At 45.7% G+C, this 27,108-nt stretch overlaps 2 protein-coding genes across 3 annotated transcripts in view; one reads left to right on the top strand and one right to left on the bottom strand.

The window, feature by feature from the left end:
* Positions 1-25,993, top strand: part of NINJ2 (ninjurin 2) — a 50,451-nt gene extending 24,458 nt beyond the window's left edge. For both annotated transcript variants that reach the window (XM_018919770.3, XM_018919771.3), the window contains exons 2-4: positions 17,454-17,685; positions 18,954-19,138; positions 20,001-25,993. In XM_018919770.3, the coding sequence (XP_018775315.1) occupies positions 17,454-17,685; positions 18,954-19,117 (396 nt within the window). In that variant the 3' untranslated portion in view covers positions 19,118-19,138; positions 20,001-25,993. The remainder of the gene's footprint in view (positions 1-17,453; positions 17,686-18,953; positions 19,139-20,000) is intronic.
* Positions 22,591-27,108, bottom strand: part of B4GALNT3 (beta-1,4-N-acetyl-galactosaminyltransferase 3) — a 63,675-nt gene continuing 59,157 nt past the window's right edge. The window contains exon 20 of the mRNA XM_050969926.1: positions 22,591-26,487. Coding sequence (XP_050825883.1) covers positions 26,379-26,487 — 109 coding nt within the window. The 3' untranslated portion in view covers positions 22,591-26,378. The remainder of the gene's footprint in view (positions 26,488-27,108) is intronic.

The following is a 27,108-nucleotide window of genomic DNA, read 5'->3' as shown; positions in this document are numbered from 1 at the left end:
AGTTTGCTTACTGCTCAAAGACTTATTAAAAGTTAGCAAGAGAAAGCTGTGCTCCTCACACAGCTCTTTTGCTTATCTGATGCTGTTTAGGCATGCTGGGGTTTATTTATTTTTTTTATTCTTTATGGCTGCTGGTTTTCATCTTTCATGGCCATTTGTAAGGGCTGGAAAGTGTTTCTGCATTCCCTGTGATGTCTGATTGCAACATCCCAATTCTCTTTAAACACAAAAGGGAACTACTGAATATTTCTGCTGTTCCTGAATCATTAAGACTTTCACCATCTCCTGCTAAGCAAGTGAGCCATACAACTGTTAGAAATCATTTTATTGCTGTTACCCTTTAGAATGCCTTGCTGTCCTTAGGCTGCGAGGTAGAGGCTTCTTTTGCTCCCTTTCAAGTCTTTCCCTTCTTTATATTTCCACAGGCTCTAATTTACATAATTGCTGCCTCCTTCCTCTTTCTTCTCCTCTTCCCCATTTATCTGAGATATTTTTAATAGCTGCCTCTGCTTCCTCACTTTAAAAGGAGGTGCCACTAACCAAAGATGTCCTTGTTCATGATTATGAAATTGTGGTTTTTAGTCATCTAGTAAAGTTTCCTAGAATAATTTCCAGTTTTCATTCACTTTTTCCTGTCTAGATCTCACAACTTCTGTCCAAGCTTCTCTTCCCAAACACGTCCATTCATCATTTTCTTGGTTGCTTTGCAAAATAGGCCATGGGGAGCATCACACACAAGACTGGGCAGAGATACAGAAAACAGACTAGAAAGTAAATCTTGTGTCTTTCCTTAGACAAGACAGAAGATGGAAAATCCTTCATTTAACATCCAAACATGAAAAATGAGATTATTTTCAATGTCTCTTCAGAATATGCTGGACTAGGGTTCAGATCCTGTTCTCATTTAGTCAAATTACAGAGTCATTACCAGGAACTACTAAGCTTGCACAGGCAGTCTCTTTTCTAGGAATTAACCAGCCCTACTCAGTTTGAAAATTATTGGAAATACGTTTTAGGCATTATTACCAAAGCAAAGAGAGGCTACTGGGAAAATGAGATTAAAAAGTCTAGAAGTTTTAATAAGCACAAAAATACCAAGTACTCACTCACTCATCCCTATTAAACTTTTCAGAAGCCTGTGCTTTATTAACAGCAGTGATAACTAACTGTGCTGTTAGTGGAGCTGCTTTGACCTTGGGATCCTGAGCTTCCCGGAGTTTTAGGAATACCTTGGTGAAAGATGGAAAAGGTGTAGTGTCCCCTAAACACCTGAGAGCAGAGGGATGGAGCTGCCCATCCATGCTCCTCCCTCCTGTTGCATGCTGTGTCTGAGAATGACAAGGAAGCAAAGGGCAAGTGGAAGGGATGATGCAGTTCACCAGAACTGAAAGTGCTAATGATTATGAAATTAAGAGTCCTGATTACAACTGAGCACTGATTAAGCAAAAATGTGGAAGGAAGATGAAGCTGTTTCTTGATAGATTTTTTGGATTGTTGTTTCTTTTTTGTTGTTTTTGGGTTCATTTGTTTTGTTTTTGCTTGAAGGCAAGTATGATAACACACAACAAAAGAAACATCCAGCTACACATAAGCAGAACAGGTTTTGTTTTCTGGGTGGCAGGGATTTTTTGTTTGGTTGGGTTTTTTCCCCTATTTTCCCTCTCTAAATGAAGTTGACTGCAATAGCATGAGGGAAGAGAAAGAAAGGAAGAGAACGTTTAGGGCAGTATACATAACAAACATTATAGAAACTTTGCTCCAACATTATAGCTATTTACTTGATTTTAATGCTGCTATTTGTGGGGAAATAAAATGGTGCACAAACCAGGTAAAAATGGCTAGTAGCCAGGAAAAAATTAGAAACACAGCAGAAGGAATCAAGGGTTTGGGATATGCAGCAAACATGGACCTGTCAGGAGGAAAATGACAATTGTAAACCTCAGGACAAGACTTCTTCATCCCAGGTGTGCTACTGCTCCTTCAGGCCACATAACTGATGCAAGAGCTGAGTTTTGTGTTTCATGTATAATGCAACAGGAGAAGTAATTCCAGTGCAGGAATAAAAAAAGTTTATTGTTTTCCATCAACCCTAGCCTCCTTTCCTAGCTGATTTTAAAGTTTCAAATCTCTTTCCAGATGAAAATGACACCCACATAGTCTGGAGGTCAATTTAGTTATCTTGGAAACATGATGCTGAAATGACACTGCAACTATTTCTCAGTTATGGTGAAACCAACAAGGTTTTATGAAAAGAAAAAAAAAAAGGTTTAACTGGGACAGAGACTACAACTAGCTACTAAATATTTTACTACAGAAAGAGATCTGGAACATACACAATTTGGTGTAGCAGTTTTGGTTTTCTGTGGTACTGGCAATTTTTTTTTAAAAATTAGGTCACTTTTTCAAGGAAACCTTAGTAACTGGCATATGTGGAGATGATGCACTGCAGCTTGAAAGAAAAGTGCTTTTCAACAGTAGCATCTTCCACCCTATGTCTATTGTTTTTCAGTAAACAACAGAAGATTTGTCAAATTAGAGTGGCTGTATTTAATCTCATGTTTACACTCCTCTACAGTTGAATGCTAAATTAGAGTTGTCACATTGTCATCATTTTCTAAGCTTAGCTGCCTTTTTTTTTTTTTTCCTACTCAGTGCTCCTTTACACATTCCTTCAAATTATGGGAAAAATTTACTTTGAACATAACTATTTGACTTTTTTTCCTAGTAAAGACTGTCTCTCACTTCAGAAATATAAATCTAGAGAGATGTAGATGTATCATGCAAGGTATATGTATTGGTTCTTATAAACCCAAAAAACAAGAGCAGGTACTGTGGCTCACTGCAGAACTCTTGTTCTCTGCCCAGTCTAATATAGATTTATCCTTACTTAACCTTTGGCATCCATCTCTAAAACACACCTTTGAGACCTCTCAGAGGAAAAATAATCTCTGATAGTAGTCAAACATTGCAGTGGGTTGCTCAGAGAGGTTTTGGAGACTCCACCCATTTAACACCTCAGTGATATGACCCCGAGGAACTTCAGGTATCTCCACACTTGGCCAGGTTTTGAGCAGAGGGTTGGACCTGATGACCTCTAAGGGTGACATTAGCACAGGAGCAGCCATCAATGACATCTCCAAGTTCTCCTGGCAAGTGTAAAGTGGTGCTGGGATGTGGCACCCTGGATCCACTGATGGTGATGCCAGGAGTGACCGTGGAGCTCAGCAAGGTCAGGACTGACAGCACAAGTGCAGGGAGAGCTCATGTGGAAGGCAGTGCTGATGGATGCTGCTGCTCTGAGGGGAGGACTGCTCTTCCATGAGACTGGCCACAGAGGCAGCCTCCCCTTGACAGAAATACTGTTCTTGAGTACGTGAAATAATTATGAGATGAATATGAATTGAAAGTGCACTTCCTCTTGACCTACTTCCCAGGCAGAGAAGCACAGCTTGATGCCCTCCTGTTTGGAGAGGTAAAATTATCTCTGCATTCCCTGGGCTCCACACAAGCCTCTATTGTTTGGTACCAACCACATGGCTCATTATCGTGCCTACCACGCAGTCTCTCATAATGATTTCCTTCCCTCTCCTGTCAACACCCAGCTGACTAACCAAACTGGTTTCTGGGCAGAGACCTGGACCTTAATAAATACACCTCTTACCCCTCAATAAATACACCTCTTTTTTTGTTTGTACTGTGGAGGTAAACATGCACAATGACAGTGTAAGCTGGCCTTGGGAAAGTGGCTGGTCACTCTGAGGTGCTCCAGGACTACAGGCATCAGATTCCTTCCTTGTTAAGGGAACAGAGCTTTCCTACTCACAAGGCTGTGGGATGGATCTTTTACTCCACCACAAAATCAATTACATGTCCCATTAATGCCAGTGGAGTCTGGCTGGGCCCTGAGCCTCAATGGATAAATCCTGCAGCAGCTCAAGGGTTAGAGCAGGACAGTGGTGCCAATTCTGTGACAATCTCCTGGCATGAGAGATGTCAGCTCCAGAAATAGAGCTTTTGACACATGGGCCTTCCTGTCTCTTCAGAGAGCTCTGTGACTCTTGTTCAGGTGTCTAAGAACAGAAGATGCTCCAGCACAGCTCTTGTTGCCATTTCAAAGCCATCAACTGTGCTGGCACTGCATGGCTCTTTCATCAAAAAAAAAACTGTTCAAAAGGGGAGAAGCTGCAGGGATTTTCTGCCCTGGATATACTTCCCCCCCCCGCCCAAAAAAAAACCCCAAAAAATCCCCACCAAAACTCAGTTAAATCAGTTCATGTGTTTAAGGTATTTATCATAACTGATGTCTTGCTATACCAAGTTGTACTGGAAGCAGCAGCAAGCAAGGGGTCACTAAATGATTTTTTAGTTAATCCATAACGTGGATAAACCACACGGAGAGAAATGACAGGATGGTGCATAAATTTCCAGAGCAAAATCTCCATTCCAGCTTCCCAGGCAGAACTTTGCAGGCCACAATGAGGCAAACTTCTGCTAAGAAAGAATCTGATCATGGGTTGTGTTTTTTCACATGCACATGACACCAAAGATAAGAGCTTTTTCTGCAAACTTCCCCCAGGATGGAGTGTGAATCAGGGCTCATGAATCACCTGCCAAGCCCTGCAGTGCGTCAGTGATAAGGGAACACAAATTCAGGAGTGCAGGTGCCACAGCAGCAGCTGCAGTGGAGTGACAGCACAGCCAGAGACAATGACCATTCCTGAATTCTTTCCTGGCCATGGTTTCAGTGCTCCATCTCACTTTCCACATTAGGATGTGACACATCTGAGTGATGTGACCTCTGTGACAGATCTGGATGTCCCTCTGAGCTCCTTTGCCTTGTCAGCAGTGAGGATTTCGTTCTCTTTGGGCATCCACAGCTGCTGCTCTAACCTCAGACATCACTTACTAATCTCACAAGGACCAGGTGTGCCCAATAACCACGTGTAGTTCTGGATTTATCTTATCTCAGGGTGTGTGTGCATGGGGTTTGGTTTGGGGGGGATTTTGTTCCCCTCCAATGTACAATCTAACATTCTTCCTCCTGAAGACAATTCTGTTATCAGCAAGGAAATTGAACAGGGAAACTCCTTGTTTGAGATTAATTCAAGGAAACTGGTTCAAAGGCATTATTTTGGTTGTCTAAAGCAACCAAACCACAGCTCCAGCTCAACTGATTCTCTTAATTTATTTTTACTCTAATTAAATTAATCTTAATTAATTACACTAGAGAAGATTGCCTCAAGCCCACACAAGTACTGAAAGCATGCCAAATCCAAAGCCAATAGAAGTTCTTATTCAGCACCCCTGGACAGACAGCCACACCCCAGGGCTGCCCACTCAGATCCACTGGAGCTGGAATTTTCTTCCCCACAGCTGGCCATGGAGTCAGGCACACAGCAAACACATCCCTGCCTCGAGGAGCTGCAGGCAGAGGGCCATTCCAGAGCCATTTGCTTAAATGTTGCTTTGGCTTCCCCCATGCAAAGCACTTCCTGTGACACCTTACAAATGTCAGCATAATCAATTGGAGTTGATTTCCATCCACCTCCTCCCAAGTGACTAGTAAGGCCTCAGACAGCCTGATTCTTCAGAGACAGTATTTTCCTCCACTGTTGCCTGGGACAGCTGCCTGAACAAGGTCTTGTGGCTGAGAAGTTCCCCCTGGTTATACCAGAAGTTCCAGCCCTGTAAGGCTCATTAAAAGGATCAACATTTAGCTTAATGGTTAGATCACTGTTGATCTCACAAATCAGTTATTGCTTCCATGAGTCTGGAATGCTGGGTGAGTAACAAGGTCTGGTGTCCTGCTGCTGTGATCAGGTACAAACCCACCCAGGCTCCACTGGCCAGGCAGGAAGCAGGAACCAGCCATCCCACCTTCCTCCCCACACATCTGCTGTCTGCAGATCTCCTCACAGCACAGCTTCAGCCACATGGGCTCTCTTAGTAACCCGTCAATGCTTACTACCCAATTTCTATTCAAAATCTAGAAAGACCTCCACACTTTTGGAAGCATCAAACCCCATGTCCTGGCTCACTTAAACTATCTCATCTTGAGATGTGGTACCCAAAGCCTTTTTGTGGCATCCTTTTTGTCTGTGACCTGGGGTAGAAAGCAAAGGTGTGGGCTCCTTTTTCTGCCAGATCTGGGACAAGCAGACCTTCACCATTTAAGGCTATACAAGAACACTTCTTCCACAGCACAATTGCTCTAAATCACTGCTTTAAAAACTGAAATATGAGAATGAGGTTTATGTCTGCTTGCATTTTGTGTGCTATAAGCAAGTGAGGTTGCACAGAATTTAGGTGAAGGCCAATTTTTTTTCCTATATCACTCCCTAATCTGATCTTTAGTGTTCCTTTAACATAAAACTGAACAGCCACAGCATCAGCTGTGGGAGAATCTGAGCCCAAAACATAAAACATCTCCAAGCCCTACTGCAATGTCCTTCCTGCAGTGCAGAAAAGAAAAATTGAAGACTTCAGGGGGCTAAAATTGACATTCAGGACATGCAGTGTTAAAGCAGGAAAGAGTTTTTACTGAGGAGAAGTTTAATGGGAAGAATGTGTGTCATGTGGTTTGTATCCAATATTTAAAATAACACAATATAGGGCTACAGCAACCATTTAAAAATATATCACATTTAATTAGGGCCAGTTTTACATGCATGACTTCTGAAGCAGCTCTTTTCACAGTTCCCCTCCCAAGCTTTGCTGTAAACAATATTCATTGTCACCTTCCAGTCCCTTCTTAGTCCAGGCTCTTGTGTATTATTTAAAATGCAAACCAAAAGCATAACATTAAAACAAAATTAGGATTTGATGGAAAATTAATGGAAGGAAAATGAGAGAGAGAACTCTAAAGTTGCTGCATTTCTTTTACTGTATGGGTACTTCCAGCACTCCCTTGAATGAGTTACTTTAGCATCTTTGAAGACCAAAGAATTATGGTTTCTGAACTCTTTGCCCTTAGACTTCAATCCCTGCTGTGCAACTGCTCAGAGAAGTTCCCAAATTATTCAATGCACTTCTGCAATACCTCCTAACCTAGAATGCCTGTCTAGAAGGCATATAACCCTTTTTAGGCATAGTTATATCCAAATTCATAACCCACTGGAAAAAAATTGTTAGTATATTAGCAGAGGCACAGGATAACAAAATATCTTAATGATGATGCTTCCAGGGCCACATTTTTTGAGTATAATTTAATTTATCATTGCTGAACTTTGGCTGAGATGCACAAAGATAAATGGTTCAATTGTTTAACTTCCACCACAATCAGTGGAAGTTAAACAGGGGAGCCCCAGCACCATTTTTCCAAAGTGGGAGATATCCCTGCCCACCAGCTGTTTCACTTTTGATCTCTGCCCAACAGTAACTCACAATTTATGTTTCAAGTACTGATTACACCAAAGACCATTTTTATAACCCTTTAAATCACTGCCCTGAACTTAGCATGCCTAGCTCTTACAGCACCATCAAGCTGGACTGGAGGATGAGGAGAAAAAGCATCAACAATCTCATCCTATGAACCCTGTCAATACAGCAAGCTATAAACTCAAACAACAGAATGACCCCACCCTTGAAAGGACTCCAGGAAGACAATGGGAAGCCAAACCTAATATTTTTAATTACCAGGGAAAACCTTCCATTCTAGAACCACCTTAACCCTCCCCCATGAGCTTTACTGTACTGCATCCTAAGGCAGGGCCTTGGCCCAGCCTCCAAATTACTAAACCCTTATAAAGCAACACAGCACTGGATCTGCTGATTTCAGATTTTCCTTCTGTATCCAAGAGTTTGAGTGCATGTTGTGTTGCATTTTTCTTTGATTCTGAACATAAGAAGGGCTCCCTTGGTGACCCAGTTAACATGCCTCATCCAACCATTCATCTAATTAAATTATTCCCCCCCACACTCCATTTTTTTACAACTTAATGGTCTATTCTCATATCAGTTCTACAAACTAGAAGCCCTTTTCTTGTTTTGTGTTTGCCTTTTGATGGGGAGGCAATTCTGTCTCAAGGTTTTGTCTGCTTCAGGTTTCTGTCTCATATGGCCAAAAATCCAGGTTCTGGCACAAAACCCCATCTGGATTTTCCTGCTGGTTCAGTGTCATGTAACTTCAGTCAAGAGCAGCAAGACTGCAGAGAAACCTGAACATTTCCTGTGCACCCCCAAAACAATGTCTGTGCCCCCACAAACAAAAGACACTGAAGGTACCAATGAGAGAGGAAAATTGGAAAGGAAGAGGCAGAGTGGGAGGCTTTTGGTTCCAACAGTGAGCCAGGAGTCAGGAAGCTGCAGAAGGGAGGCAATGCTGCATCTGTCAGAAAACTGGATCAGATTCTGGGTTACTTCTGTTGCAGGCTGCCCGTGTGCTCCTAAGCAAGTGTTCTGCCTGTCAGAACAGGACACCCATGATGAAATGAGGAGCCTGGGTGCCACTTGATTCTGAAAATAGAAACATCCCCTCCTTGTGGGACACATGGAGGGATAGGACATCCCCTGCCTCTGCAACTGTGGCAGCTCCTTCTTGACCTGAACTGCAGTGGCAATTCTTCCTGAGAGCTGAGAGGAGCAAAGAGCCATGGTACTGACTACTTAACCTGCTTACAGGCTCAGAGGCACAAAAGCTCAACCTCTGCTGCTTAGAAGGGAACACCTCAGTGCCTCCAAGGCATTTTACTGAGTGATTTCCTGTTGCCTTCTTATTACAAAACTTCCATACCTTCTTGGTGATGTCTCATGGGCAGCTCCTCACAGCACTGACTCCTTCTTCTTCACTACACAGTCAATAAACTCCAACTCTCTTCTCTACCACCTGACCCACTCTTTTATAGCACTCATCCTTATTGGACACAGCTGTGGCCTCTTAAGGGCAGGCCTGTTCCTAATCCTTGGTAATTGCTACAGCTGCAACTCCTCAGGGGTGAGATTGCCTTCTGCACCATCTCTCTTCTCTTACATTCTGTCCCCCCACAATTTCCACTGCTTTGTAACTCTGACCCTATAAAGGTTTCCCACCAGACTGGCAGAGCCTTTCAGAGCTACCACTGACATGTCCAAGAGCTGTCTTGCATAGATGAGCTCTCTCAGTCCCCATTTGAGGATTCCTGAGAAGGAGATGAGGCAGCTCTCTGTGGCAAGTGTCCACGGCCTGTGGTGTCCATGTGTCCATGGTGTGTGTGGCATGTGCATGTGAGAGAGCAGAACCCCCAATCCCACTGCTCATGGATGTCAGCTCTGTCAAAACCCTCAGCCATGTTCTTCCCTCTTTCCACCTGGATTCACACAGCTTCCTTGCTGTGGGAAGCACTCAGAGGGTGGCCAGGGGCATGGACAGATCAAAAGGTGCAGATGAACCTGAGCTCCTTGGGAATGAGAAAATCACCTACGTGATTTAATCAGCTTCAGGGGCTTCCCTGCCTGATGAATTCAGCCCAGGTGGGTTATGCTCACAACACAGGAACATATTGCACTTCTGCAGGAGATCTTACCCATCTCTCTCACCCCACACATCACCCATTTGAGGATTCCTGATAATTTGCAGATAGGGAAAACTAAAATCCAGGATGCCCTGAGCCACCTGGCAAATGACAAATTAACCTTGGGCTACCTCACATGAAAAGCAACACCAGGCCAGGGCTGGAGCAGCTCTAAATACAGAGTTACAGGTCACAAGGGACCATTGCTATATGCTTGTCCCATTCTGAATTTTTTCTTTTCCCCTCCTTGAACATCTGCTACAAACCACAGTCAGAGGGGAACTGGACCTCTAGTCTGAGCCAGTACAGCTGTTACTATGTTCTCTCAGTTTTAGAAATCAACCTGACCCCTCAACATTGGATACAAACACACTTAGACTTGGAAGGAGCTCAGTTTTAGGACCTTGCTTTATGAATGTTTTGAATTAAAATGATTTATATGATCACATTTGCTCTTTGGATCTGGCAGCAGCCTGCAATCAGACCCAGCTTTTCTTAATATTTTGGGCCATAAGCCATCCAGCTTAGGGATTTATTCATCTTAACGTGTTTAGCTTTGTAAGCACAATGCAGTAGTTACTGTTGTGCCTCCCAGCTGCTCTTCCATTTTTTATAAACTCATTTTCTCTGCTAACCTACTTTGATTTTTTTCTTCTAAAGCTGTTTTTAGTCTTCCCCTGCCCTCTTTTTTTTTTTTTCCTCCCCAAAAACACTGGGATGAAACACTGGTGACTTGAATAGGCTCCAGCTTCTCTATCTTGACTTTGGAAATAATTGTTCCCACTAATCCTTTTGAGTGCACTCCCAGTTCCATATATTCAAAGAGCTGTCCCCCCCATACACATACACACCCAATTGCTTCTGTTCAACAATTAGAGCTCATGCATCAGCACATTGTGATTGCTGGTGCCAATTGGCTCAATTCTTGAGCCCCAAACTCACAAACTGCTCCTAATCTATGGATGAAGGCTTCTCCAGCACTGCCACCACCCTTCCCACCTTGTCCTCACCCCAGCTACCGGAAAAGAAAAATTATCTTGTGTTCCAGCTCAGCCCTGCAGCCTGCCAGTCGATTCCTGGATCCCTCCAATTCAGTATCATAAATACACTTAACAAGGGAGTTTAATATAGATTTGGTAAGGCAGCTCTTTGAGTGATACATAATTTATGTTGCCCTGTAGCATAGGAAGCCTTGAGTGGCGTCAGAGCGAACAGATCCAAGAAACTTGCCAGACAGCAGCACAGAGTGCCAGAGAGGGAGAGGAGTGGGGAGAACAAGGAGACAGCAACCCAGGAAAGAGGTGAATGAAGCTGAAGAGCTCAATAGCAGGAAAAAGCGTGAGAGACAGACAAGGCAAAAGGCACAGGGCGAGAAGGGAGCGGAAAAGGAGAGAAGAAAGGAAAAGAGGAGAAGCTGAACTGAAAATGCAGACGGGCAGAGAGGGTCTGCGGGATGAATGAGAGCTGAGGAGGAGCAGAGAAAGGCAGAGATGAGGAGCAGAGCATGCACACTCCATGCGACAAGCCGGGCTCTGCAGCCTGCAGCGCCGCAGCCGGGCACGGAGCGGAGCCGAGCGTGGAGCCGAGAGCGGTGCCAGCCCAGGGCAGGGGCACGGAGAGAGCCCAGCCTAGGGGAGGGGCACAGAGAGCGGTGCCAGCCCAGGACAGGGGCACGGAGGGTGCCCAGCCCAGGAGAGGGGCACAGAGAGCGGTGCCAGCCCAGGACAGGGGCACGGAGAGAGCCCAGCCTAGGGCAGGGGCACAGAGAGCGGTGCCAGGCCAGGGCAGGGGCACGGAGGGTGCCCAGCCCAGTACAGGGGCACAGAGAGCGGTGCCAGCCCAGTACAGGGGCACAGAGAGCCCAGCCTAGAGCAGGGGCACAGAGAGCGGTGCCAGCCCAGTACAGGGGCACAGAGAGCGGTGCCAGGCCAGGGCAGGGGCACAGAGAACGGTGCCAGCCCGGGGCAGGGGCACTGATTGCGCCCGGCCCTCCGGGGCTGCGCTGCCCCGAGTCTCCCCCGCTGCCGCAGGCACGGCCCCGCTTCCCCTCCACTGCCAGCCCGCAGCTCCACCCGGGGCTGGGTTCCGCTGCCAGCGTCCTGCCCTGGCTGCCTCCCTCCCGGAGCTGTGGTGGGAACAGAGAGCGCTGTAGTCCCCCTTTCGGCTGGGGAAGTTGGACAGGCTCTGCTGGCAGTGTCACCCAGCGGCACCTTCATCCTTGAGTGACACCTTTGGCACCCCTCGACTCGAGGATGAGGGGCCTCAGTGCTGCACTGTTGGAGTGAATTTTTTGAGTTAGGTCTTGGAGGCTTATAACGCACTTAAGATATCTTAGCTACTCTTGGAGGGCTAAAACTTAGCAGGATGGCTTCTGTTGCAGTGTTGGAAACAAAAAGGTTTAATAAAAGGCAAAATAACAAACAGAAAAACCCAGCTAGGTGCTAGACATTCTTGCTTTTAGTAAAACACCTTAAAAAAAAGTTAGTTTCTTTGTTCAAGTCCCTTTCTAGTTAATTGCTCAAGTGAAACTTTTTAGCTTCTATCCAATTAGCTATCCTTAAGTTTAAAGTCCTTTAAGCTTATAGAATAAAATTAAAAAACCCTAAACTTCTAAGCTTCTTTCTCTTTCAAAGAAACAAAAAATAGTTTTGTCACTCCATCAACGAAAAACACACTCCTACACAGCACTGTGTGACCTCTCTGCCCAAGAGACCTCAGCAGGTTTACTTTCAGGTATGAGGTGAAACACAGGAGGCAGACAAAGCAAATGGAAAGTTTGGTAGACCACAGAACATGAGCAATGCTTGTCAAGTCCATGGAATCCATGCCTGCCACCTGCCTAGGCTTCCCCTTCTGAAGAGGAACTGGCTCCCAGCTCCTGGAAGTCACATTTTGGCTGGAGAACTCTCATCCAAACAGTTGGTGTCAATGGGTTCTCTGTTAAACTCAGCAGTGACCTGTCACAGAAGTGTAAGGACACCTCAGGGATAGATCTCCATCAGGACCAGTCTGATACACGGGGAGGGACAATAGGAGAGCACCTCAGATTTATTTTCTGGGATTTACACAATATGAACTGAAGGCAACACAACGCTTGGCCTCAAACAGGACCCCTGGTGAGCAGAACAGATGGCTGTATTAAAATGAAAAAATCTCTAAGCACAACTGGACTAGCCAAGAGCCTCCACAGAGGCGGAGGAGGGGGGACTGGCCCTGAACACTCAGTTTTCCTTCTGCCTGCAGTATCTATGATGAGGTTTACTATTTCTTCTGTTCATGGAAAGCAGCCAGGATTCTTGCTGTTGTGCCAAACTGGAGAAAGACAGCCTTTGCCTCACCAAATTCACAATATAGTCGGTACAGACCAAAGTGCTCCTTGGCTGTATCTTCTCTTGCACACGTGTGGCTGTGCACAGAGCCATGAGCTGCCACACAAAACTCTGCAAAGGAATCCCAACCCATCAGGGGAGCAGGTAATCCTTGCTCTTCCCAGCACTGCTGCTCTCTGTGCCTGAGCACGTTGGCTAAAAATGTTAAAATTTGCTCCCTTCACCCCGGGTGAAATGGTCAGGAGCTGCAGGGAGTGAGCTCCCCTGGTGAAGGAGAGCAGCTAATAACTGTGCCCTTAGAAGCAGAAGCATTGATTGAGGGCCAGGCTTTAATCCCTCTGCTTCCTTCCCATGGAAAGAGGACTGTGCTCCTCTCCTGCTCTGCAAGGTGATGGTGACTGTCAGCGTGCGTTCACCTCCATCAGCCAATGCTTACAAAGTATTTCTAAAGCTGCTGACTGGCCAAAGGTGGGGAAACATTCCCTAGGTTTTCCCTGGTGCCTGATGCTGTGTGTGGCTGGCTGTTCATGGCTGGGATCCCCATGGTGGCCATCTCTGTGTTCACCCCTCTGAGAGCAGGGCCTGCATTTGTGTCTGTTTTCTTTGGCATTCTCCAGCATTTCCCTTGGAAGGAATGGCCAATAATACAGCTCCCACTCAGATATCACCCTCTGACAGAGTGCTTCCATAAAGATTATCATTCTTATGCTTGGGAGCCTCATGCTGTTCCACTGCCTCTTTCAGGCTGTTCTCCCCTGGGGATAGGGTCACAAACCCCACAAAGTACACAGAGATTTGTAATTAGATCTGCTCTCTAATTCTTTTTCCCCCCTAATCTGAAAAATGTGACAAGTAAACTGTAGATTTTGTAGAAATTGTCCAAGAAATTTTTGAAAATGTTGGTGCTCCCCTTGACCCAAAATCTGCCAGCTTTGAAAGAAAGATTTAGATGAAGCTCATCCAAAAGTTTACAGAAGGGAGGAGCTATTTCTTGTAAAAATAAATGCATGAGAATCCCAAAGAATTTCTCTTGAAAATTCATTTTAGTGGCAATTTTTCAGGTAGTTTCAGTGAGCTGTGAAGCTTAGCATACCTTCTGGTACTAGAGTCTGATTTCACAGGCCTGGGGACCTGAGAGCTCCCTACAGCAAAACCAGAGGAAAAGTTGAAAAAGAAATTTTTTAAAATCTTTTTTTTTTTTTGCATCATATTGACCTTTCTTCCCATAAAAATTCCTGCAAAAATTAAAAATAACAGTAGAAGTGGGAATTGAATATCTCTGTGTGTGTGTGCACACACTTTTGAGTAAGAATTAAGCCTTTGACTTAGAAAACATAGATGGGTGCCTCACTCAGCCCCTGAGGGGATCTGTTTACACAAGAGAAAAAGGAAAGGGGTCAGACTGAAGCCAGCAGGATCCTTGCAGGGAGAGAGGCTGCCTCATAGGGAAAGACAAAACATCCAGAAACAGGACCCAGAAAAGCAGCTCCAACACCATCATCCAGGACTGCTGTATGATTGGGATGGAATTGTTCAGGTCCTAATTTCCCTACTCTTAGTAAGTGGGCAATAGTGATAGAGCCCCCTCTTGGGACTAAAGTGCTGTTTCCAGCAGATGTGCTGGCTCTGCAGCCAGGCTTTCAAGATGGGCTTGGTGTGTGACTGCCAGACCCAGCTCTTTTCTTTACAGAGAAGGCAATAATCTTCGCTTTCCTAAGGGGAATCCTTTCCAAGTGACTACAAAGTCACCAGCTCTAGCCTGGTGGCATAAATCACTTTGGTGAGCTTCAGGTATGTCCTATGACTCCACTTAGGGCTCTGTTTGCCAGAAGGGAATGACTGAATCTCCCCAATCCTCCTCCAGGGGAACCCAACCTGCTTCTGAATCAGATCCTGAGCTGCAGGAACTTATAGAACTGAACTTTAAAGAAAGCAAAAGCAGAAATGGTCTTTGGAAAGCTTTGTGTGCATTTTGGCAGCTCAAAAAAAGGTGTCACAGCCATGCATTCACACCCCACACACAGTGGTTCACAGGTGACAGTTATGGCACCAGCATCCCAAGCAAATCCCTCCACCAGCATTAACCCAAATTCCAGGTTTCTGAAGACTCCTGGTTTGTCTAAGCCTCTCCTTATTTGAGACATCAGGCTTTCATTCTTTGCTGCTGGACCAGATGGAACACTGAGGGCCAAATCCATAAAACCCCTGGATCTGTTACTTTTCCCTGCATCATAAGGAGTCATGTGCCACGTGCTGGAGTGTGCCAAGAGAAGAGCCATGAAACTGGTGAAGGGACTAGAGCACAAATCTGATGAGGAGTGGCTGAAGGAGCTGGGGCTGTTCAGCCTGGAGAAGAGGAGGCTCAGGAGGGACCTTAAAATTCTCTAGAGCTGCCTGAGAGGAGGCTGTAGCCAGGTGGGTGTTTGGGGGCTGCCCTTCACAAATCTTCAGCTACCCAGATTCAAGTTTAGTGTCCAACTTCCATCATCCATTATCCTTCTGGAGATCCTTCTGGATCTGCCTGAACTGACAGAACTTTGAATTTGGAGTCACACCTTTTCCATGGTGAAGGTTTTCCAGTTCCAGTTACTCCACACAGGAGAGAAGCACCTGACTGTGTTTTCATGTCCCAGATGGGAACATGCCCTCACACTCATCCCTGTGAGAAATGTCCATGTCAAAGCTGTGTATTTTCCTGGGACACAGAGCTCAGGATGTTGCAACTCTGCCCCATTTCACACTCCAGGTAAAGGAAGCTCAAAGGCGGCTCAAAAGAAGGAAGTGTTTTTATTCAACAAGAGCTCCTGATTTGCTTTATTTTTGTCCATGTAAGCAGCCAGAAACAGATGTCTCAGCCTCCTGGTACCAGTCACTCATTTACCAGCAGCTCTGCCCTGTTTGTACAGGGCCCTTGTTCTCAAACCCTTAACTCATCATTACACAGAGATAAACTATCAATGCTCAGCCTTGTGATGCTGCAAGGAGGGGGGCTGATTCTTCAGGAATAAGGAAAACAGCACATGAGAGGGATCAAATCACCAACCCTGCACAATTTGGTATTAGTTCCTCTCTGTTCCAAAAGGATCACATGTTTTTAAGCTATCTAAGGGGGAGCAGTCCCTCAAGACAGCTTTTTTAAATGCATTCACAGAACATAATCTTTTACTGCCCTCCTTTTTCAAAGATGCTTCTATTCTGCCCCTGATACCACACTGTAATATTTAAGTCTCAAACACCTACACACAGCCTTGGAGTTTTTAGCAGTTCTTTAGACTTCTACTTTTACTTCCTTCCAGTATCTTTCACCTTCTACCTTCCAGAGCAAGAAATATAGGCTTTGCAAAGGAGCCAAGTAACCACAAGAATGTCACTGTCACAAACTGTAAGAACTAAATCCTTTGAGCTATCATTTAAAAAAACCCCAACCAAACCAAAAGCCCTTTCCTATCCCAAGATACCCCTTTGTTAGGGATCACAGTTCACAAATAGCTCAAAACAGACACAGCCTTTCTTACTCACGTAGTCATAAGTGTCCTTGTCACATCAGGGTGACCACTAGACCAGGGCCACAACCCCCTTCCAAAATTCACCCCAATTTCAGCATCACACACACCCCACATACACTGCTCTCCCAGGATCACTGGCTTTGTTCCTGCCTTCCCAAATCAAAGAAAGCCACTCTTGCCATTGTTTACCAATGATCTTCAACCTTGATCATTGGTAAAAACAACACCCAACCCAAAGAGAAGATCTGTCTCTAATCCCCTGTAAGTTTGAGTCTTGTCTATGTCCTGAAGGAAGAGAATTTAATATTCCTTGCAAAATCCCTGGCTTTTGGATAATCTGCATTATTGTAACTCTGTACAAGCTTGCTTTCCACAAATATACGTTGTTTTTTTTTTTAGCCTTGCTGAGCTCTTGATCACAGCAAGTATCTTGTGCCTATTAATACTATTATAGATGGATAATGATTGGCTCTTGCAATTAAAATATAACTATTGTGTGAATATTAAGAAAAGCTTTAGTGATGTAGAGTTATGTTATTGTAGTTTAGATGTCCTCTGGTCTCCCCATAGTTACCTTTTCCCCCTTCTAGTGTGACCATCAAACAGCCTGGGTTGTCTAGGACAGGTGAAAGAAGGCTGCACATGTGTCCCTTGCATGGAGCAGTTGGGAATGGAAAAGCTTGGTGCTTAGGGGGAGCAGCATGGCAACACCTGACCTCCACTCCAGGGACAAGAAAGCAATCTCCACAGATAAATGGCACAGAAGAGCTGACTGACAGACTTTGGGAGGGGCCAGGGCTGGCTGATGCAACCCCCAGGGTATAAAAGACTGAGCTCCATCTTGAAGATGAACTGGATATGTGGTGTAGCAGTTCCCAGTGCTGCAGCTTTTCCCTTATGTATTTCCTTTGCTGTATTTTTGTTAAGATTTAATAAATTTTTTACATTTTCAAAGTGAGCAGTTGTCTCTCACAATACCATGAGGCAACTGTAAGAGGAAGCTGGCTACTCTCAAGACTTTTAAAATGTGCAACTTTGACTCTTTCCCAGGCTTTTTTTCTAGGGAGAAGACAGCATTCCACTGGACACAGATGTGTCTGTTGGTTTAGTGATTCCTCCTGTTTCCCCAGGGCATGAATCCTCACCTCCGGGTCAACGGGCCCATGAACATCAACCACTACGCCACCAAGAAGAGCGTGGCAGAGAGCATGCTGGACGTAGCACTCTTCATGGCCAATGTCACCCAGCTCAAAGCTGTGCTGGAGCAGGGGACATCCTTCCAGTACTATGCCACCCTCATCGTGCTCATCAGCATCTCCCTCTTCTTCCAGGTGATGATTGGGATTCTCCTGATCATCACTGGTAAGGTGGCCACCGAGGCGTGTGGGCAGGGGCAGGGTGCCCTGCAGATGGGCTGGTGTGGGGGTGGAAGGGAAAAGCTTCTTCCCCCAAACCATTCCCCTCTGGCTCCATGCAGAGCTGGATGTGGGTGGAGGGGTGGTCAGTGTTACTCAGAATGGTGGGTGGGTTGTTTCTTGTTTGCACATCTCTGAACACAACTCTTCCTTCACTTTCCCATTGCTGACCCCCTGTCCCAGTGAAAGAGTGGGGATTTGGCCAAGATGAACCTCTTGCTGCCCCTACTGTTATGTGCTCCTTCATGCAGCTCTTGCAGACACATTTTAGTGGTGTTTTATATCTTACTTCATCTGGGACATAACAATTTTGGCAGAGGCATTCCCTGTATTTACCTCACATTTAACCAATCCCCCAGTTTTCATAGTGGCCTACAGACAGTACATTAACACCAGCATTGGTTTGCTGGTGCTTGCTCAGTGCTCCATCTGATACAGGAGTTGCTGTATTTCAGTCTCCAAAAGATTCCCAGTATTAAAAACCTGCAAAGTGCTGCATTTTCCTGAATATCCTACATGGGTTTTTATGGGGGACAGAAGATTGGAGGCTTTGGAAAATCTGTGACATGTTCCTCCCCCTGTCACACACACCACAGCTTTTCCTGGTGGCAGCTCTGATGGCGGGAGCCAGCTGAGAGGAAAAAGGGGACAAGGGGCCACAACAGGCCACTGTTTGCATGGCTTATTGGCCAGACAGCCCTGGTGACCAGGGTATTGCTGTGTCTGAAGGCATCAATGTCCATTGCCAGGACTGACCCCATTCGCGTGGCCAGGGCTGATAGCTGTGTCACCACATAGGTGACATCTGGCTGTCAGGGAAGAACTGGCCTTTCATTGCAAGCACAGTTTTGTTGCCCTTGTCCCCCGTGTCCCATGGCCAGGCAGTGTTGGGGGACCATGGCATGTGTCTGGCTACTGTGCAGCAGTAACTTTCCTAACTAGGGTTGACCCATTGCAGGGCCATGGCACCACCACAGCAAAACAAAGAATTTTGCCAAAAAATCAACACAAGATGTATTTTCCTCTGCTCCAGACTTCTATGTCATCTTAGAGCAAGATGTGGCTCCTGTAGCATTCTTGTGATTATTCCCTCTGCTTTGTGGCCCCAGCACTCAGGGGCACCATGAACATTTACCAGATGGGGGGGCTTGCAGGAGCAGGGGGACTTGGAGTCAGTCTGCAACCCCCCTTCACTTTCTGCACTGTATTGCACAGCTCGTTTGAACCTGAATGATATTGCAAAGCAACCCCGCCTGAACATACTCAACAACGCTGCCACAGCTCTCATCTTCATCACAGTCATCCTCAACATCTTCATCACAGCCTTCGGGGTGCAGAAGACTGGCCTCTACCCTAGCAGGAATTTTGGACCTTATTAACTCATGGGGCAATGGACTCAGGTAAGAAAGGGTGATTTCCCATCGCTGCCAGCCCCTGGGAGGGCTCTCAGTCTCAGAAAACATCACTGCAAGGTGGTGATGGCAAATTAAAAGCCTTTCCAGAGGCATGTTGCTGTCCCACAGAAACTTGCAGCCATTGAACAAATTCTCTCAGAGGAGGAGGAGCTCTCCTCACTTGGTCTCTACAGCAAGAACACCAACATCCCAGTTTCTGGGATTTATCAGCAGCAAGGGGTTTTTGGAAAGGTGCAGAGCTCATGCTAGATACAAATAGCAGCTGTGGATGGGAGCTAATGCTGGGGAAGAAAACTAGGAGTGTTCTGGGAGGAATCCCAAGACAGCAGCACCATCTGAGCAGAAGAAAAGGAACATGCTGGGCCGGGCACAGGGAGAAGAGCTCTTTACAACAGCCACTGTAGTTTGGCAGGGACTGTTTTAAGCACCTAATGCTCATTTTCAAGGAAGCCCTGTAAATAAGAGCTCATCCAAATGGTTGGGTTTCCATGTCAGGTCAGTGAGGGAATGACATGTTCTTAAATCAAAAGCACTTTAGCTCAAGAAGCAAAATTAATATTTCTTGTTTACACATCCTGCAAAATGTAAACACAGTTTAAATGCAACATACCAGGGCAACAGCCAACAAGAAAGCTCAACAGACACATGCTATGGTGAGGACTGATGCAAAGGCCAAAAGGCTCTACAGAAACATTGCTGGTTTGGCATGCAGAGAGGGGCAAGCACTGAAGAGCCCCACCCCATGGGGCAGTTGTGGTGTTGAGCAGTGGCTGTGACTGCTCCTCTCTGGCCATGCACACAGAGGAGTCTGAGGTGACCTCACCAGAGTTTCTTGTCTCCCCTGCAGGACCTGAGCAGAGCAGCTCTCTTCCACGTTTCCACTGACCTCAGCAGGAGCCCATGGATGAATCCTGAAAACTGGGTTAAACTTCAAAACTCTGTGTGTATCACAGCATACCTTGCTGTAATGCTTTTGCAGCTCTGAGGGATAGGAACACTGCCTTTCCAAGCTAGGACAAACTTTGCAAGAGAAAACTGCAGGAACAGCAGCAGATATACATTTTGAAAGTGCAGTTCTGTAAATCTCTTTTCTTATTTTAGCTGCCTGCTTCACATTTTCAATATTAGCTCATTTGGTAGAGAAGACTGAATTATTTACTTTGTAGGCTAAGTAAATAAGTTCAGCTCTTTTTTTTTTGTCTCAAACATAAGTTGGTGCCCTTACAGCAATTCCATGTAATAGTTTACCTCCCAAGTGTTGGAATGGATTTCTCAAGCTAAAAAAGAAGTTTTCCTAGGAGGAAGAATGGTGTGTGTAGATGAAGATAGCTAGGACCAGTTCAAATGTTTTCCTAGTTGTTTAAAATTAAATGTGACATAATTAAGAAAACAATCAGATATTTCCAGCACTGGGATATTAACAAGGACAGAAAATAGTTATTGTGGTCTGATGTTATGATCAACAACCTATCATGAATGATGTCAAAATAGCTTGATAATACTTCATAGAAAACGAAGAAACATTATACATAAGGACACAGCCTAGGCTTATTGCTGCAATGAAAAATTACAGTTGAATAGCTTATTCCTTTATTTAAAAAAATCACCATTATGATTTATTCGTCTCACTAATATAAATGTTTTAAAATGTATTTGGTTTATAATGACAGCTCTGGTAATTCTGTGTTATTAGAACAATTTGTTTCCTTGAGAAAAAAATCATTTGAATTAATGAGTTTCATGATTTTTATGGAAGAGTAAAAATTTTCAATCCTAAATTTTTTAACTCTATAGTCATGCTAAAAAATGGTATTTTAATAGCCTTATGTAAGCCTATTTAAATAATTACATGCTCTTTTGATTATTAAATGATTTTTCCATTGTACTGCAGAATCAGAGTTTAATATGGACTTCTCATTTTGTCTATCCATGCCACCCCTGAGAGAAATGCCATGAAAGCATCCTCACATCATTCTTCAGGAGCTACTGGGAGTGTCTGACACTTAGAAACAGATACAGACAGATTTAATTTGCATTCTGTATTTGTCTTTACAAAACCAAATTTGTCAGTCACACGTGGTGCTTTTTCAGAGGGGGTGTGAACGATCCTGCCCAGGAACTGGTGGGTAAGGCCAGCAGCCAGCAGCAGCTCAGCACCTGACACTGACTTTTTTGAGCTGAAGGAAAGTTGCACAATAAGGGTAGGATGGAAAATACTAGTTATGTATTTACCAGAACCTGAAGTGGTAAAGCTGAGCACAGTCTGAGATCTGTTAGGTGAAGCAGGCAGAGACTTGTCCTCCACTTTTCCTTGGGGATGACAGGTCTGGAGTGACTCCGAGTTTGCTGCTCAACTTGGTCCTCAGTCTTTGATTTGACTGGCTGCAGAGAGGGGAGGATGTTTCTGGGAAGCCTGTCATCCTGCCTCCTTTAGAAAAATGCTTCATTCTAGAGGTAGCAGAATGAGTTGTAGGCACAGCAAAACCACAAGCCAAGGGCTGTCAGGCACTGCTGCCTGGCTGGGTTTGTGGAAAAGTAAAAAACTACATATCCTGCATGCAGACCCCAAACCCCAGGACTCACTGCTTCATGGAGCAGGAGACAAAGCAATTAGCATTGAGGACTGAATGTAAAGAGAGGGGAAAATAGAAAAGATTTAGCTGGGAAAGAAGCATGAGGGCAATTTCATTAGCAGATCTTAACTCCATCGTTGTTTCAGAGACCCACTGGATTGGGTATGGCAGCATGTGAGGCCTCATGAGCAGAGGGGGCTCCCTGCCACTCATCCCAGGCAAGCAGCAGGCTGGCAGCACACTGGAATACTCTCCCTCCATCTCCTTTAATATTAATAATTTCTTGTTGTAGTGAAATCCTACTCATTAGCAGCCTTGGCTGCCTTTTCCCCTCTATGGGTGTGACTCTCATTGCTGCCAAGCTTTTGAGACTCAAGAGAAGGCACAGTTGAAGTGAAGATGGGCCAAAATTGAATTCAAATAAGCAGTTGCTGTGAAAGAGCTGACCTAACATTTGCAAAGGTCTAGGCTCCCACCTGTGGTCTTCTCCAGGAACTGTCCTCTGCTTGCCAGGAGAACCAGTGTTTTCCACATTCTCTCATCACATCACACCCATGCTTTTCTGGAATGTGTATTTATCCACTGTTTCCACCTTGTTTCACATGACAAACCCATGCAGACAGGAGGAAAACTGTTTTGTTGCCATCCCATTTTCTACAGATCTAGAGGAGACTGAAGCAGGGCTAACCTTGCCCACTGCATCTCCCACCCACCCCTTGCTGCAGAGCTCTTGCTGCCTTGGGCTGAGAGTGATCTCTGGTACTGCCTGTGCTTTCAGCTAATGAAGACAGAGGACCACACCTGGATTTTAATTCCTGCTCCACAGTGATGCAGGTGCAAGTGAACACACAGACAGAAGAGAGCTCTTGTAGGAAGACAATGTATTTATAAAACACGAGGGAGAATCTGAATATCCCCCAGCTCCAACAGAGAGGTGGCCCAGGAGTCATCTTGAAGGCACAGAGCCACTTTAAGGCAGGTACAAGTCAGATTTTCAACACAAGGCATCTGTATCTAAAAAACAATCAACTTCAGACATTTGTAAGCAATGAGGAGAGATGTTCATGCCAGGCAAACATTAAGACAATGATGAAACAAATAATAATTTTCACACAATACACTTTGCTCAGATTAAAAGCCAGCCCTTCTTCATTCCCTTGGTGACCTGCAAAGCAAGCCTGAGCGCCACACTCCAGTCCTGAATACACAGTCACATTTGTAGGCAGAGCCCCCTTGCTCTGCACCTCACACTTGGTGGCCCAGAGTCCCCAGCCTGGTCACATCCTACCCTGGAGAAGGTCTCTTTTGCAGGACTGTCCATCATCTCCCCAGCCACAAAGCTTCCGGAGCAGCTTGCTCCTGGCCTGATGCAAGGAAAATCCTCTGCAACTGACTTCCTCCAGCTGTCCAAGCAGGACACAGCCAGGATGCACATGAAGGCCAGAAACCCCAGCACAGCTTCCTAAAAAGATCCTGGTGACAGAAATGTGACCAACTGTTGAGGGGAGTCAGCTTCCTGGCCATGTCCTTTCACTGCATAGCTGAGGGATCTGCTCCTGCTGTGCTTCCTGCTCTCCTCCCTCTTTGTGACTCTGTCTGGGGGAGAAAAACTGCAGCTTGCTTTGGAAGAGGGGCAGCAGCCTCCAGTTGCTCCTGCAAGGTTTGCTGCTGGCCAGTAAACTGGGGAGTGTGGAGCCCCTTCTCACCTCCCAGTGAGGTCTCTGAGCATGTGGGCTGGAAGACAGTTTTTATTCCCATGGGCTCTCCAAGCTCCTCCATGGAGACTGCCAGCTAGTGCCAATTAGTATTAATCACATTTACTACTTCCTTGGATACCGACTGAGTATTCCCACTGGAAGGGAAGAACATTTGGGATGGCAGCTTTGACAGTGGGGAAACTGGCCATTAGGAAACTGGACTGAAAACCAGGAACTCCTTACATCTCCTTTAAGGAGTCCTCACGAGGTAGTTCTGCTTACCACTGGCCTGGGTTACAAGGTGTGAAGGAAGGAGTGCAGTCACAGCTGAAAAATGGGGGCAAGATCGTCGAATTCTGCTGGCAGTGCTGAACTGAGGGGAGCAGCCTATTGTCCAGTCCATTCTTTGCTGGCTGTCCTCTGTGGTGGGGAAGACTCATTTGGCATTTATACCAAGTGAGTTACCTTCTGGAGGCACCTAATTCTTGCCAGATGGATGCCAGCTGCTAACTTTAGGTGCTAGAGAGCACATCCAGAGGCAGGGGTGAAAGCACAGGGTACAAAAGAACTCCTCCTCCCCGTGCCTGACTTCTGGGCTGCCACCAAACCCAGCAGTTCTCCATGTGCAGAGCAGGCACTGTGGTGTTCCCAGAGTGATGGGCTCAGACAGCTGCTGCTGCTAAAGCCTGGCCATGTCCAGGCACTCGCCCTCCCCAGAGCCTCTCCCCATTCCACAGGCATTGCGTGACACAGCCAGCCTGGACAGGCTGTGCAGGCACAGTCCTGGAGCCTGGAAAGCAGCTCACCTACACACTCGAGGAGTTGTGCCTGTGTCTGAGGGAAGCACAGGCTCTGACTTGCACTGAGAGCATGACTGACACTGCACATTCCAGGGAGAAACAGCTTATTGCAACATTGCATCACAGGGCTGTGGTCTCACAAACTCCTATAATATTTAAAAAAAAAAGAGAAAAATTTCAAAACCAGTGTTGATTGTTGTCAGACTCTTCCTTGTCACACCAACTGCCATGATTTAATTTCTTAGTATGTGTGTGGGTAAAGTATTTCCCCTCAATAGGAAGATTACTCTGGCTTGGGCTACCTCTTCTGGGATATTGTCTCCATTCTGGCAAAGGCTCCATGGATTCAGAGACACAGCCATCTCCTGTTTACTTCTCACCACAGCTGCACACTACACAGAACTTTCTGGTATCTGGTTGATTTTTTTCTAAATCCATCACTCACAAAACCCAGACTGATGCAAACAGATGACTTGACATGATTTCTATCTCACGTGCCAGAACTTGTATGTTCAGTTTTCTACTGCAATAGCGGAACTTGATGGACTTGTCAAGCACCACAGACACAGTAACAAATAAATGCCTACTCTGAATTGGCATCTACTCCATCAGCAAAGAGCAAAAAAGTCTAGTACCAGCCAGCTGTGCTTGTGTTCTGCACATAGAATTACTCCTTCCCAGCAACTCCCCACAGAACTGGGCACCATGAGCAGCATCCTATGTCACACTCCCCTCAAGCTTGAGCCCTTTTCAGCATGGTATGGGGACACTGAAGCTGCAGTGTAAAGCACTGAGTGAGCTGGGATTTCTGGGTTTAAATAGCCTTCTAAAATGGTTAAAGGTTAAAAAGATCTTGCCTTACATTAACAGGAGTTTAAGAGGATGAGACTTCCCTGTAGCACCAGGCCAGCTGTGGGCTCTCTCCACAGCTCTTCCAGCAATGACAGCCTGGGTTTGCCCATCCTTTTGTTCACTCAACACCCTTCTGTCCTCACTGTTTGTTACACCCAGTGCATGTGCCAAGACCTGAGGCCACCTCCTCTGTACCAGGCCAGAGCTCCCAGGGCTGTTGCAGAGATGAAGCACCAACAGCTGTGTTGGGTCTCCAACCAAGAAGCCTGCTCTCTACATAAGAGTCAAACTATGACAAGACACAACTGTGAGGCCATAACTTATTAAATTAAATTAACTTTTAGATGCTGCATAAATGTACAGGATTCTGAGAGCAGAAGACTCTGTCTCCTCTTCTGACAAATCACAATACTTCAACTAATAAAATATTGCCACTTCTTCCCTGCTAGGGTTTCCCTGATATTGTTAGGACAAACACATGTCTGTCAGATAAGGCTTCAAAGTTCCTCCTGAGATGCTCTGTTAGCTTCTCTGTATAGCCCCTTCACTACCCTCAGGCAGTAGGTCAGTAATTTAGGTGGAATTGTAAGATCACCCTTGCCACCTCACCGAGCTACAGGCAAACATGGCTCCTCTAAGGGAAATGTATTCACAACTCCATCCACAGCCCATAATTTGCTGAACATGAGCACAACTTTTCATAATGACCGAAGTGAAAAGCACAGAGAAACATCTGAGCACCAGCAGCCTAAAGTGCTTATCAGCTCCTCTGCATCCAGATTTCCTTAAGTCAGCACATGGGCATGTGGGTGCAATACAGATCAGAGAACTTTCATCTCCTGTCCAAAATGGGTACTGGAGAAGGCAAAGGAGAGGAAATGGGGACAGTTGTGAGTTCTTTGTTATTTTTCTTTTTCATTCAAGTTTTGAAAGAGAAGCTGCATTGCCCTAAATAAACCATTCTAGACTTAGCTGGGATTTGTGTTTGTTTGGTGCAAGACTCAACAGGAAACAGGGCACCTCTCCCACTGTACCTTCCACCAGACTGCATGGCAGGAAATACAAGTGTTTCCCTTGACACCTCTGCCACAGGCCTTCCCAGCCACACACGGATCCCGTGTCTTGTGTCTGACATGAGAAGCTCCTGCTCCACCAGCCTGATCACCCCTTCCTCAGCTGTGCCATGCCATCAGAGGTCTCTGGAGGCAGAGGAAGAGTTTGGGGACTCAGCTGCATGCCCCAGTAAAGTGCACATCTGGATGAGATGGTGGACAGTGCTGCCAAACAGCTCTGGGGTTGAAGGCTACACTGTCTTCAGCTGGCGCCGGTTCCACATGCCCCGCTTTGAGTGAAACCAGTGGAAGAAGTTCCTCAAGGAGAGACGCTCCACTTCCAGCCCAGCCTGTAAGATCCTGGCAGACAGAAGAGTAGACTTAGGGAAAAGTTCATCACAAAGATACTGAGGGACTCAGTCCCAGAAGCTCTTTTTTAAGTTGTGCTGTTGATAAAAGATTGCAAGCAAATTGGATAGCGCAGAATAGCTCAGGGGTATCCCATATCCATAAGCAGGAATCTAATGACACTTGCTGAGTGTTTATGCACCCTTGAGTGCAGGACTAGTCAGGAGTGCCTGCATACGGCAAGATAGAAGGAAAGATGGCTGGCAGCACTGGATTGCAGTCAGCTGACAGAAAAGACAGGACAGGGCCCAAACCCTCCAACTACAAAGCCAGAGGCCCAGGATTTGTGCATCCCTCCTCACAAAATCCTCAGAAATTTTAACTGTACCTCATAACCTTTAGATGCCTCTCCACCAGTTGGTCTTCAAGGCTAAATGTTATATGGGAAATGTGAGGGATTACACTGCACTTTGAGTGCTTGAAGAAGACAAAGTCTTCACAATCACCAGTGCCTGATCTGCAGGAGACCAACCAGCAATGTGGCTGGAAGGCAGCAGAAAACAGCTCTTCTCTTACTAGTGGCTGCAACAGAGTGTTTTGCATCTCCTCACCTACTAGGTTTGAGGTCAGGAT

Source organism: Serinus canaria, chromosome 1A (genome assembly GCF_022539315.1).
Source record: "Serinus canaria isolate serCan28SL12 chromosome 1A, serCan2020, whole genome shotgun sequence".
Classification (NCBI taxonomy): Eukaryota; Metazoa; Chordata; class Aves; order Passeriformes; family Fringillidae; genus Serinus; species Serinus canaria.
Note: the sequence above shows the minus strand (reverse complement) of the source record. Positions and strands in the feature narration are given on the sequence as shown.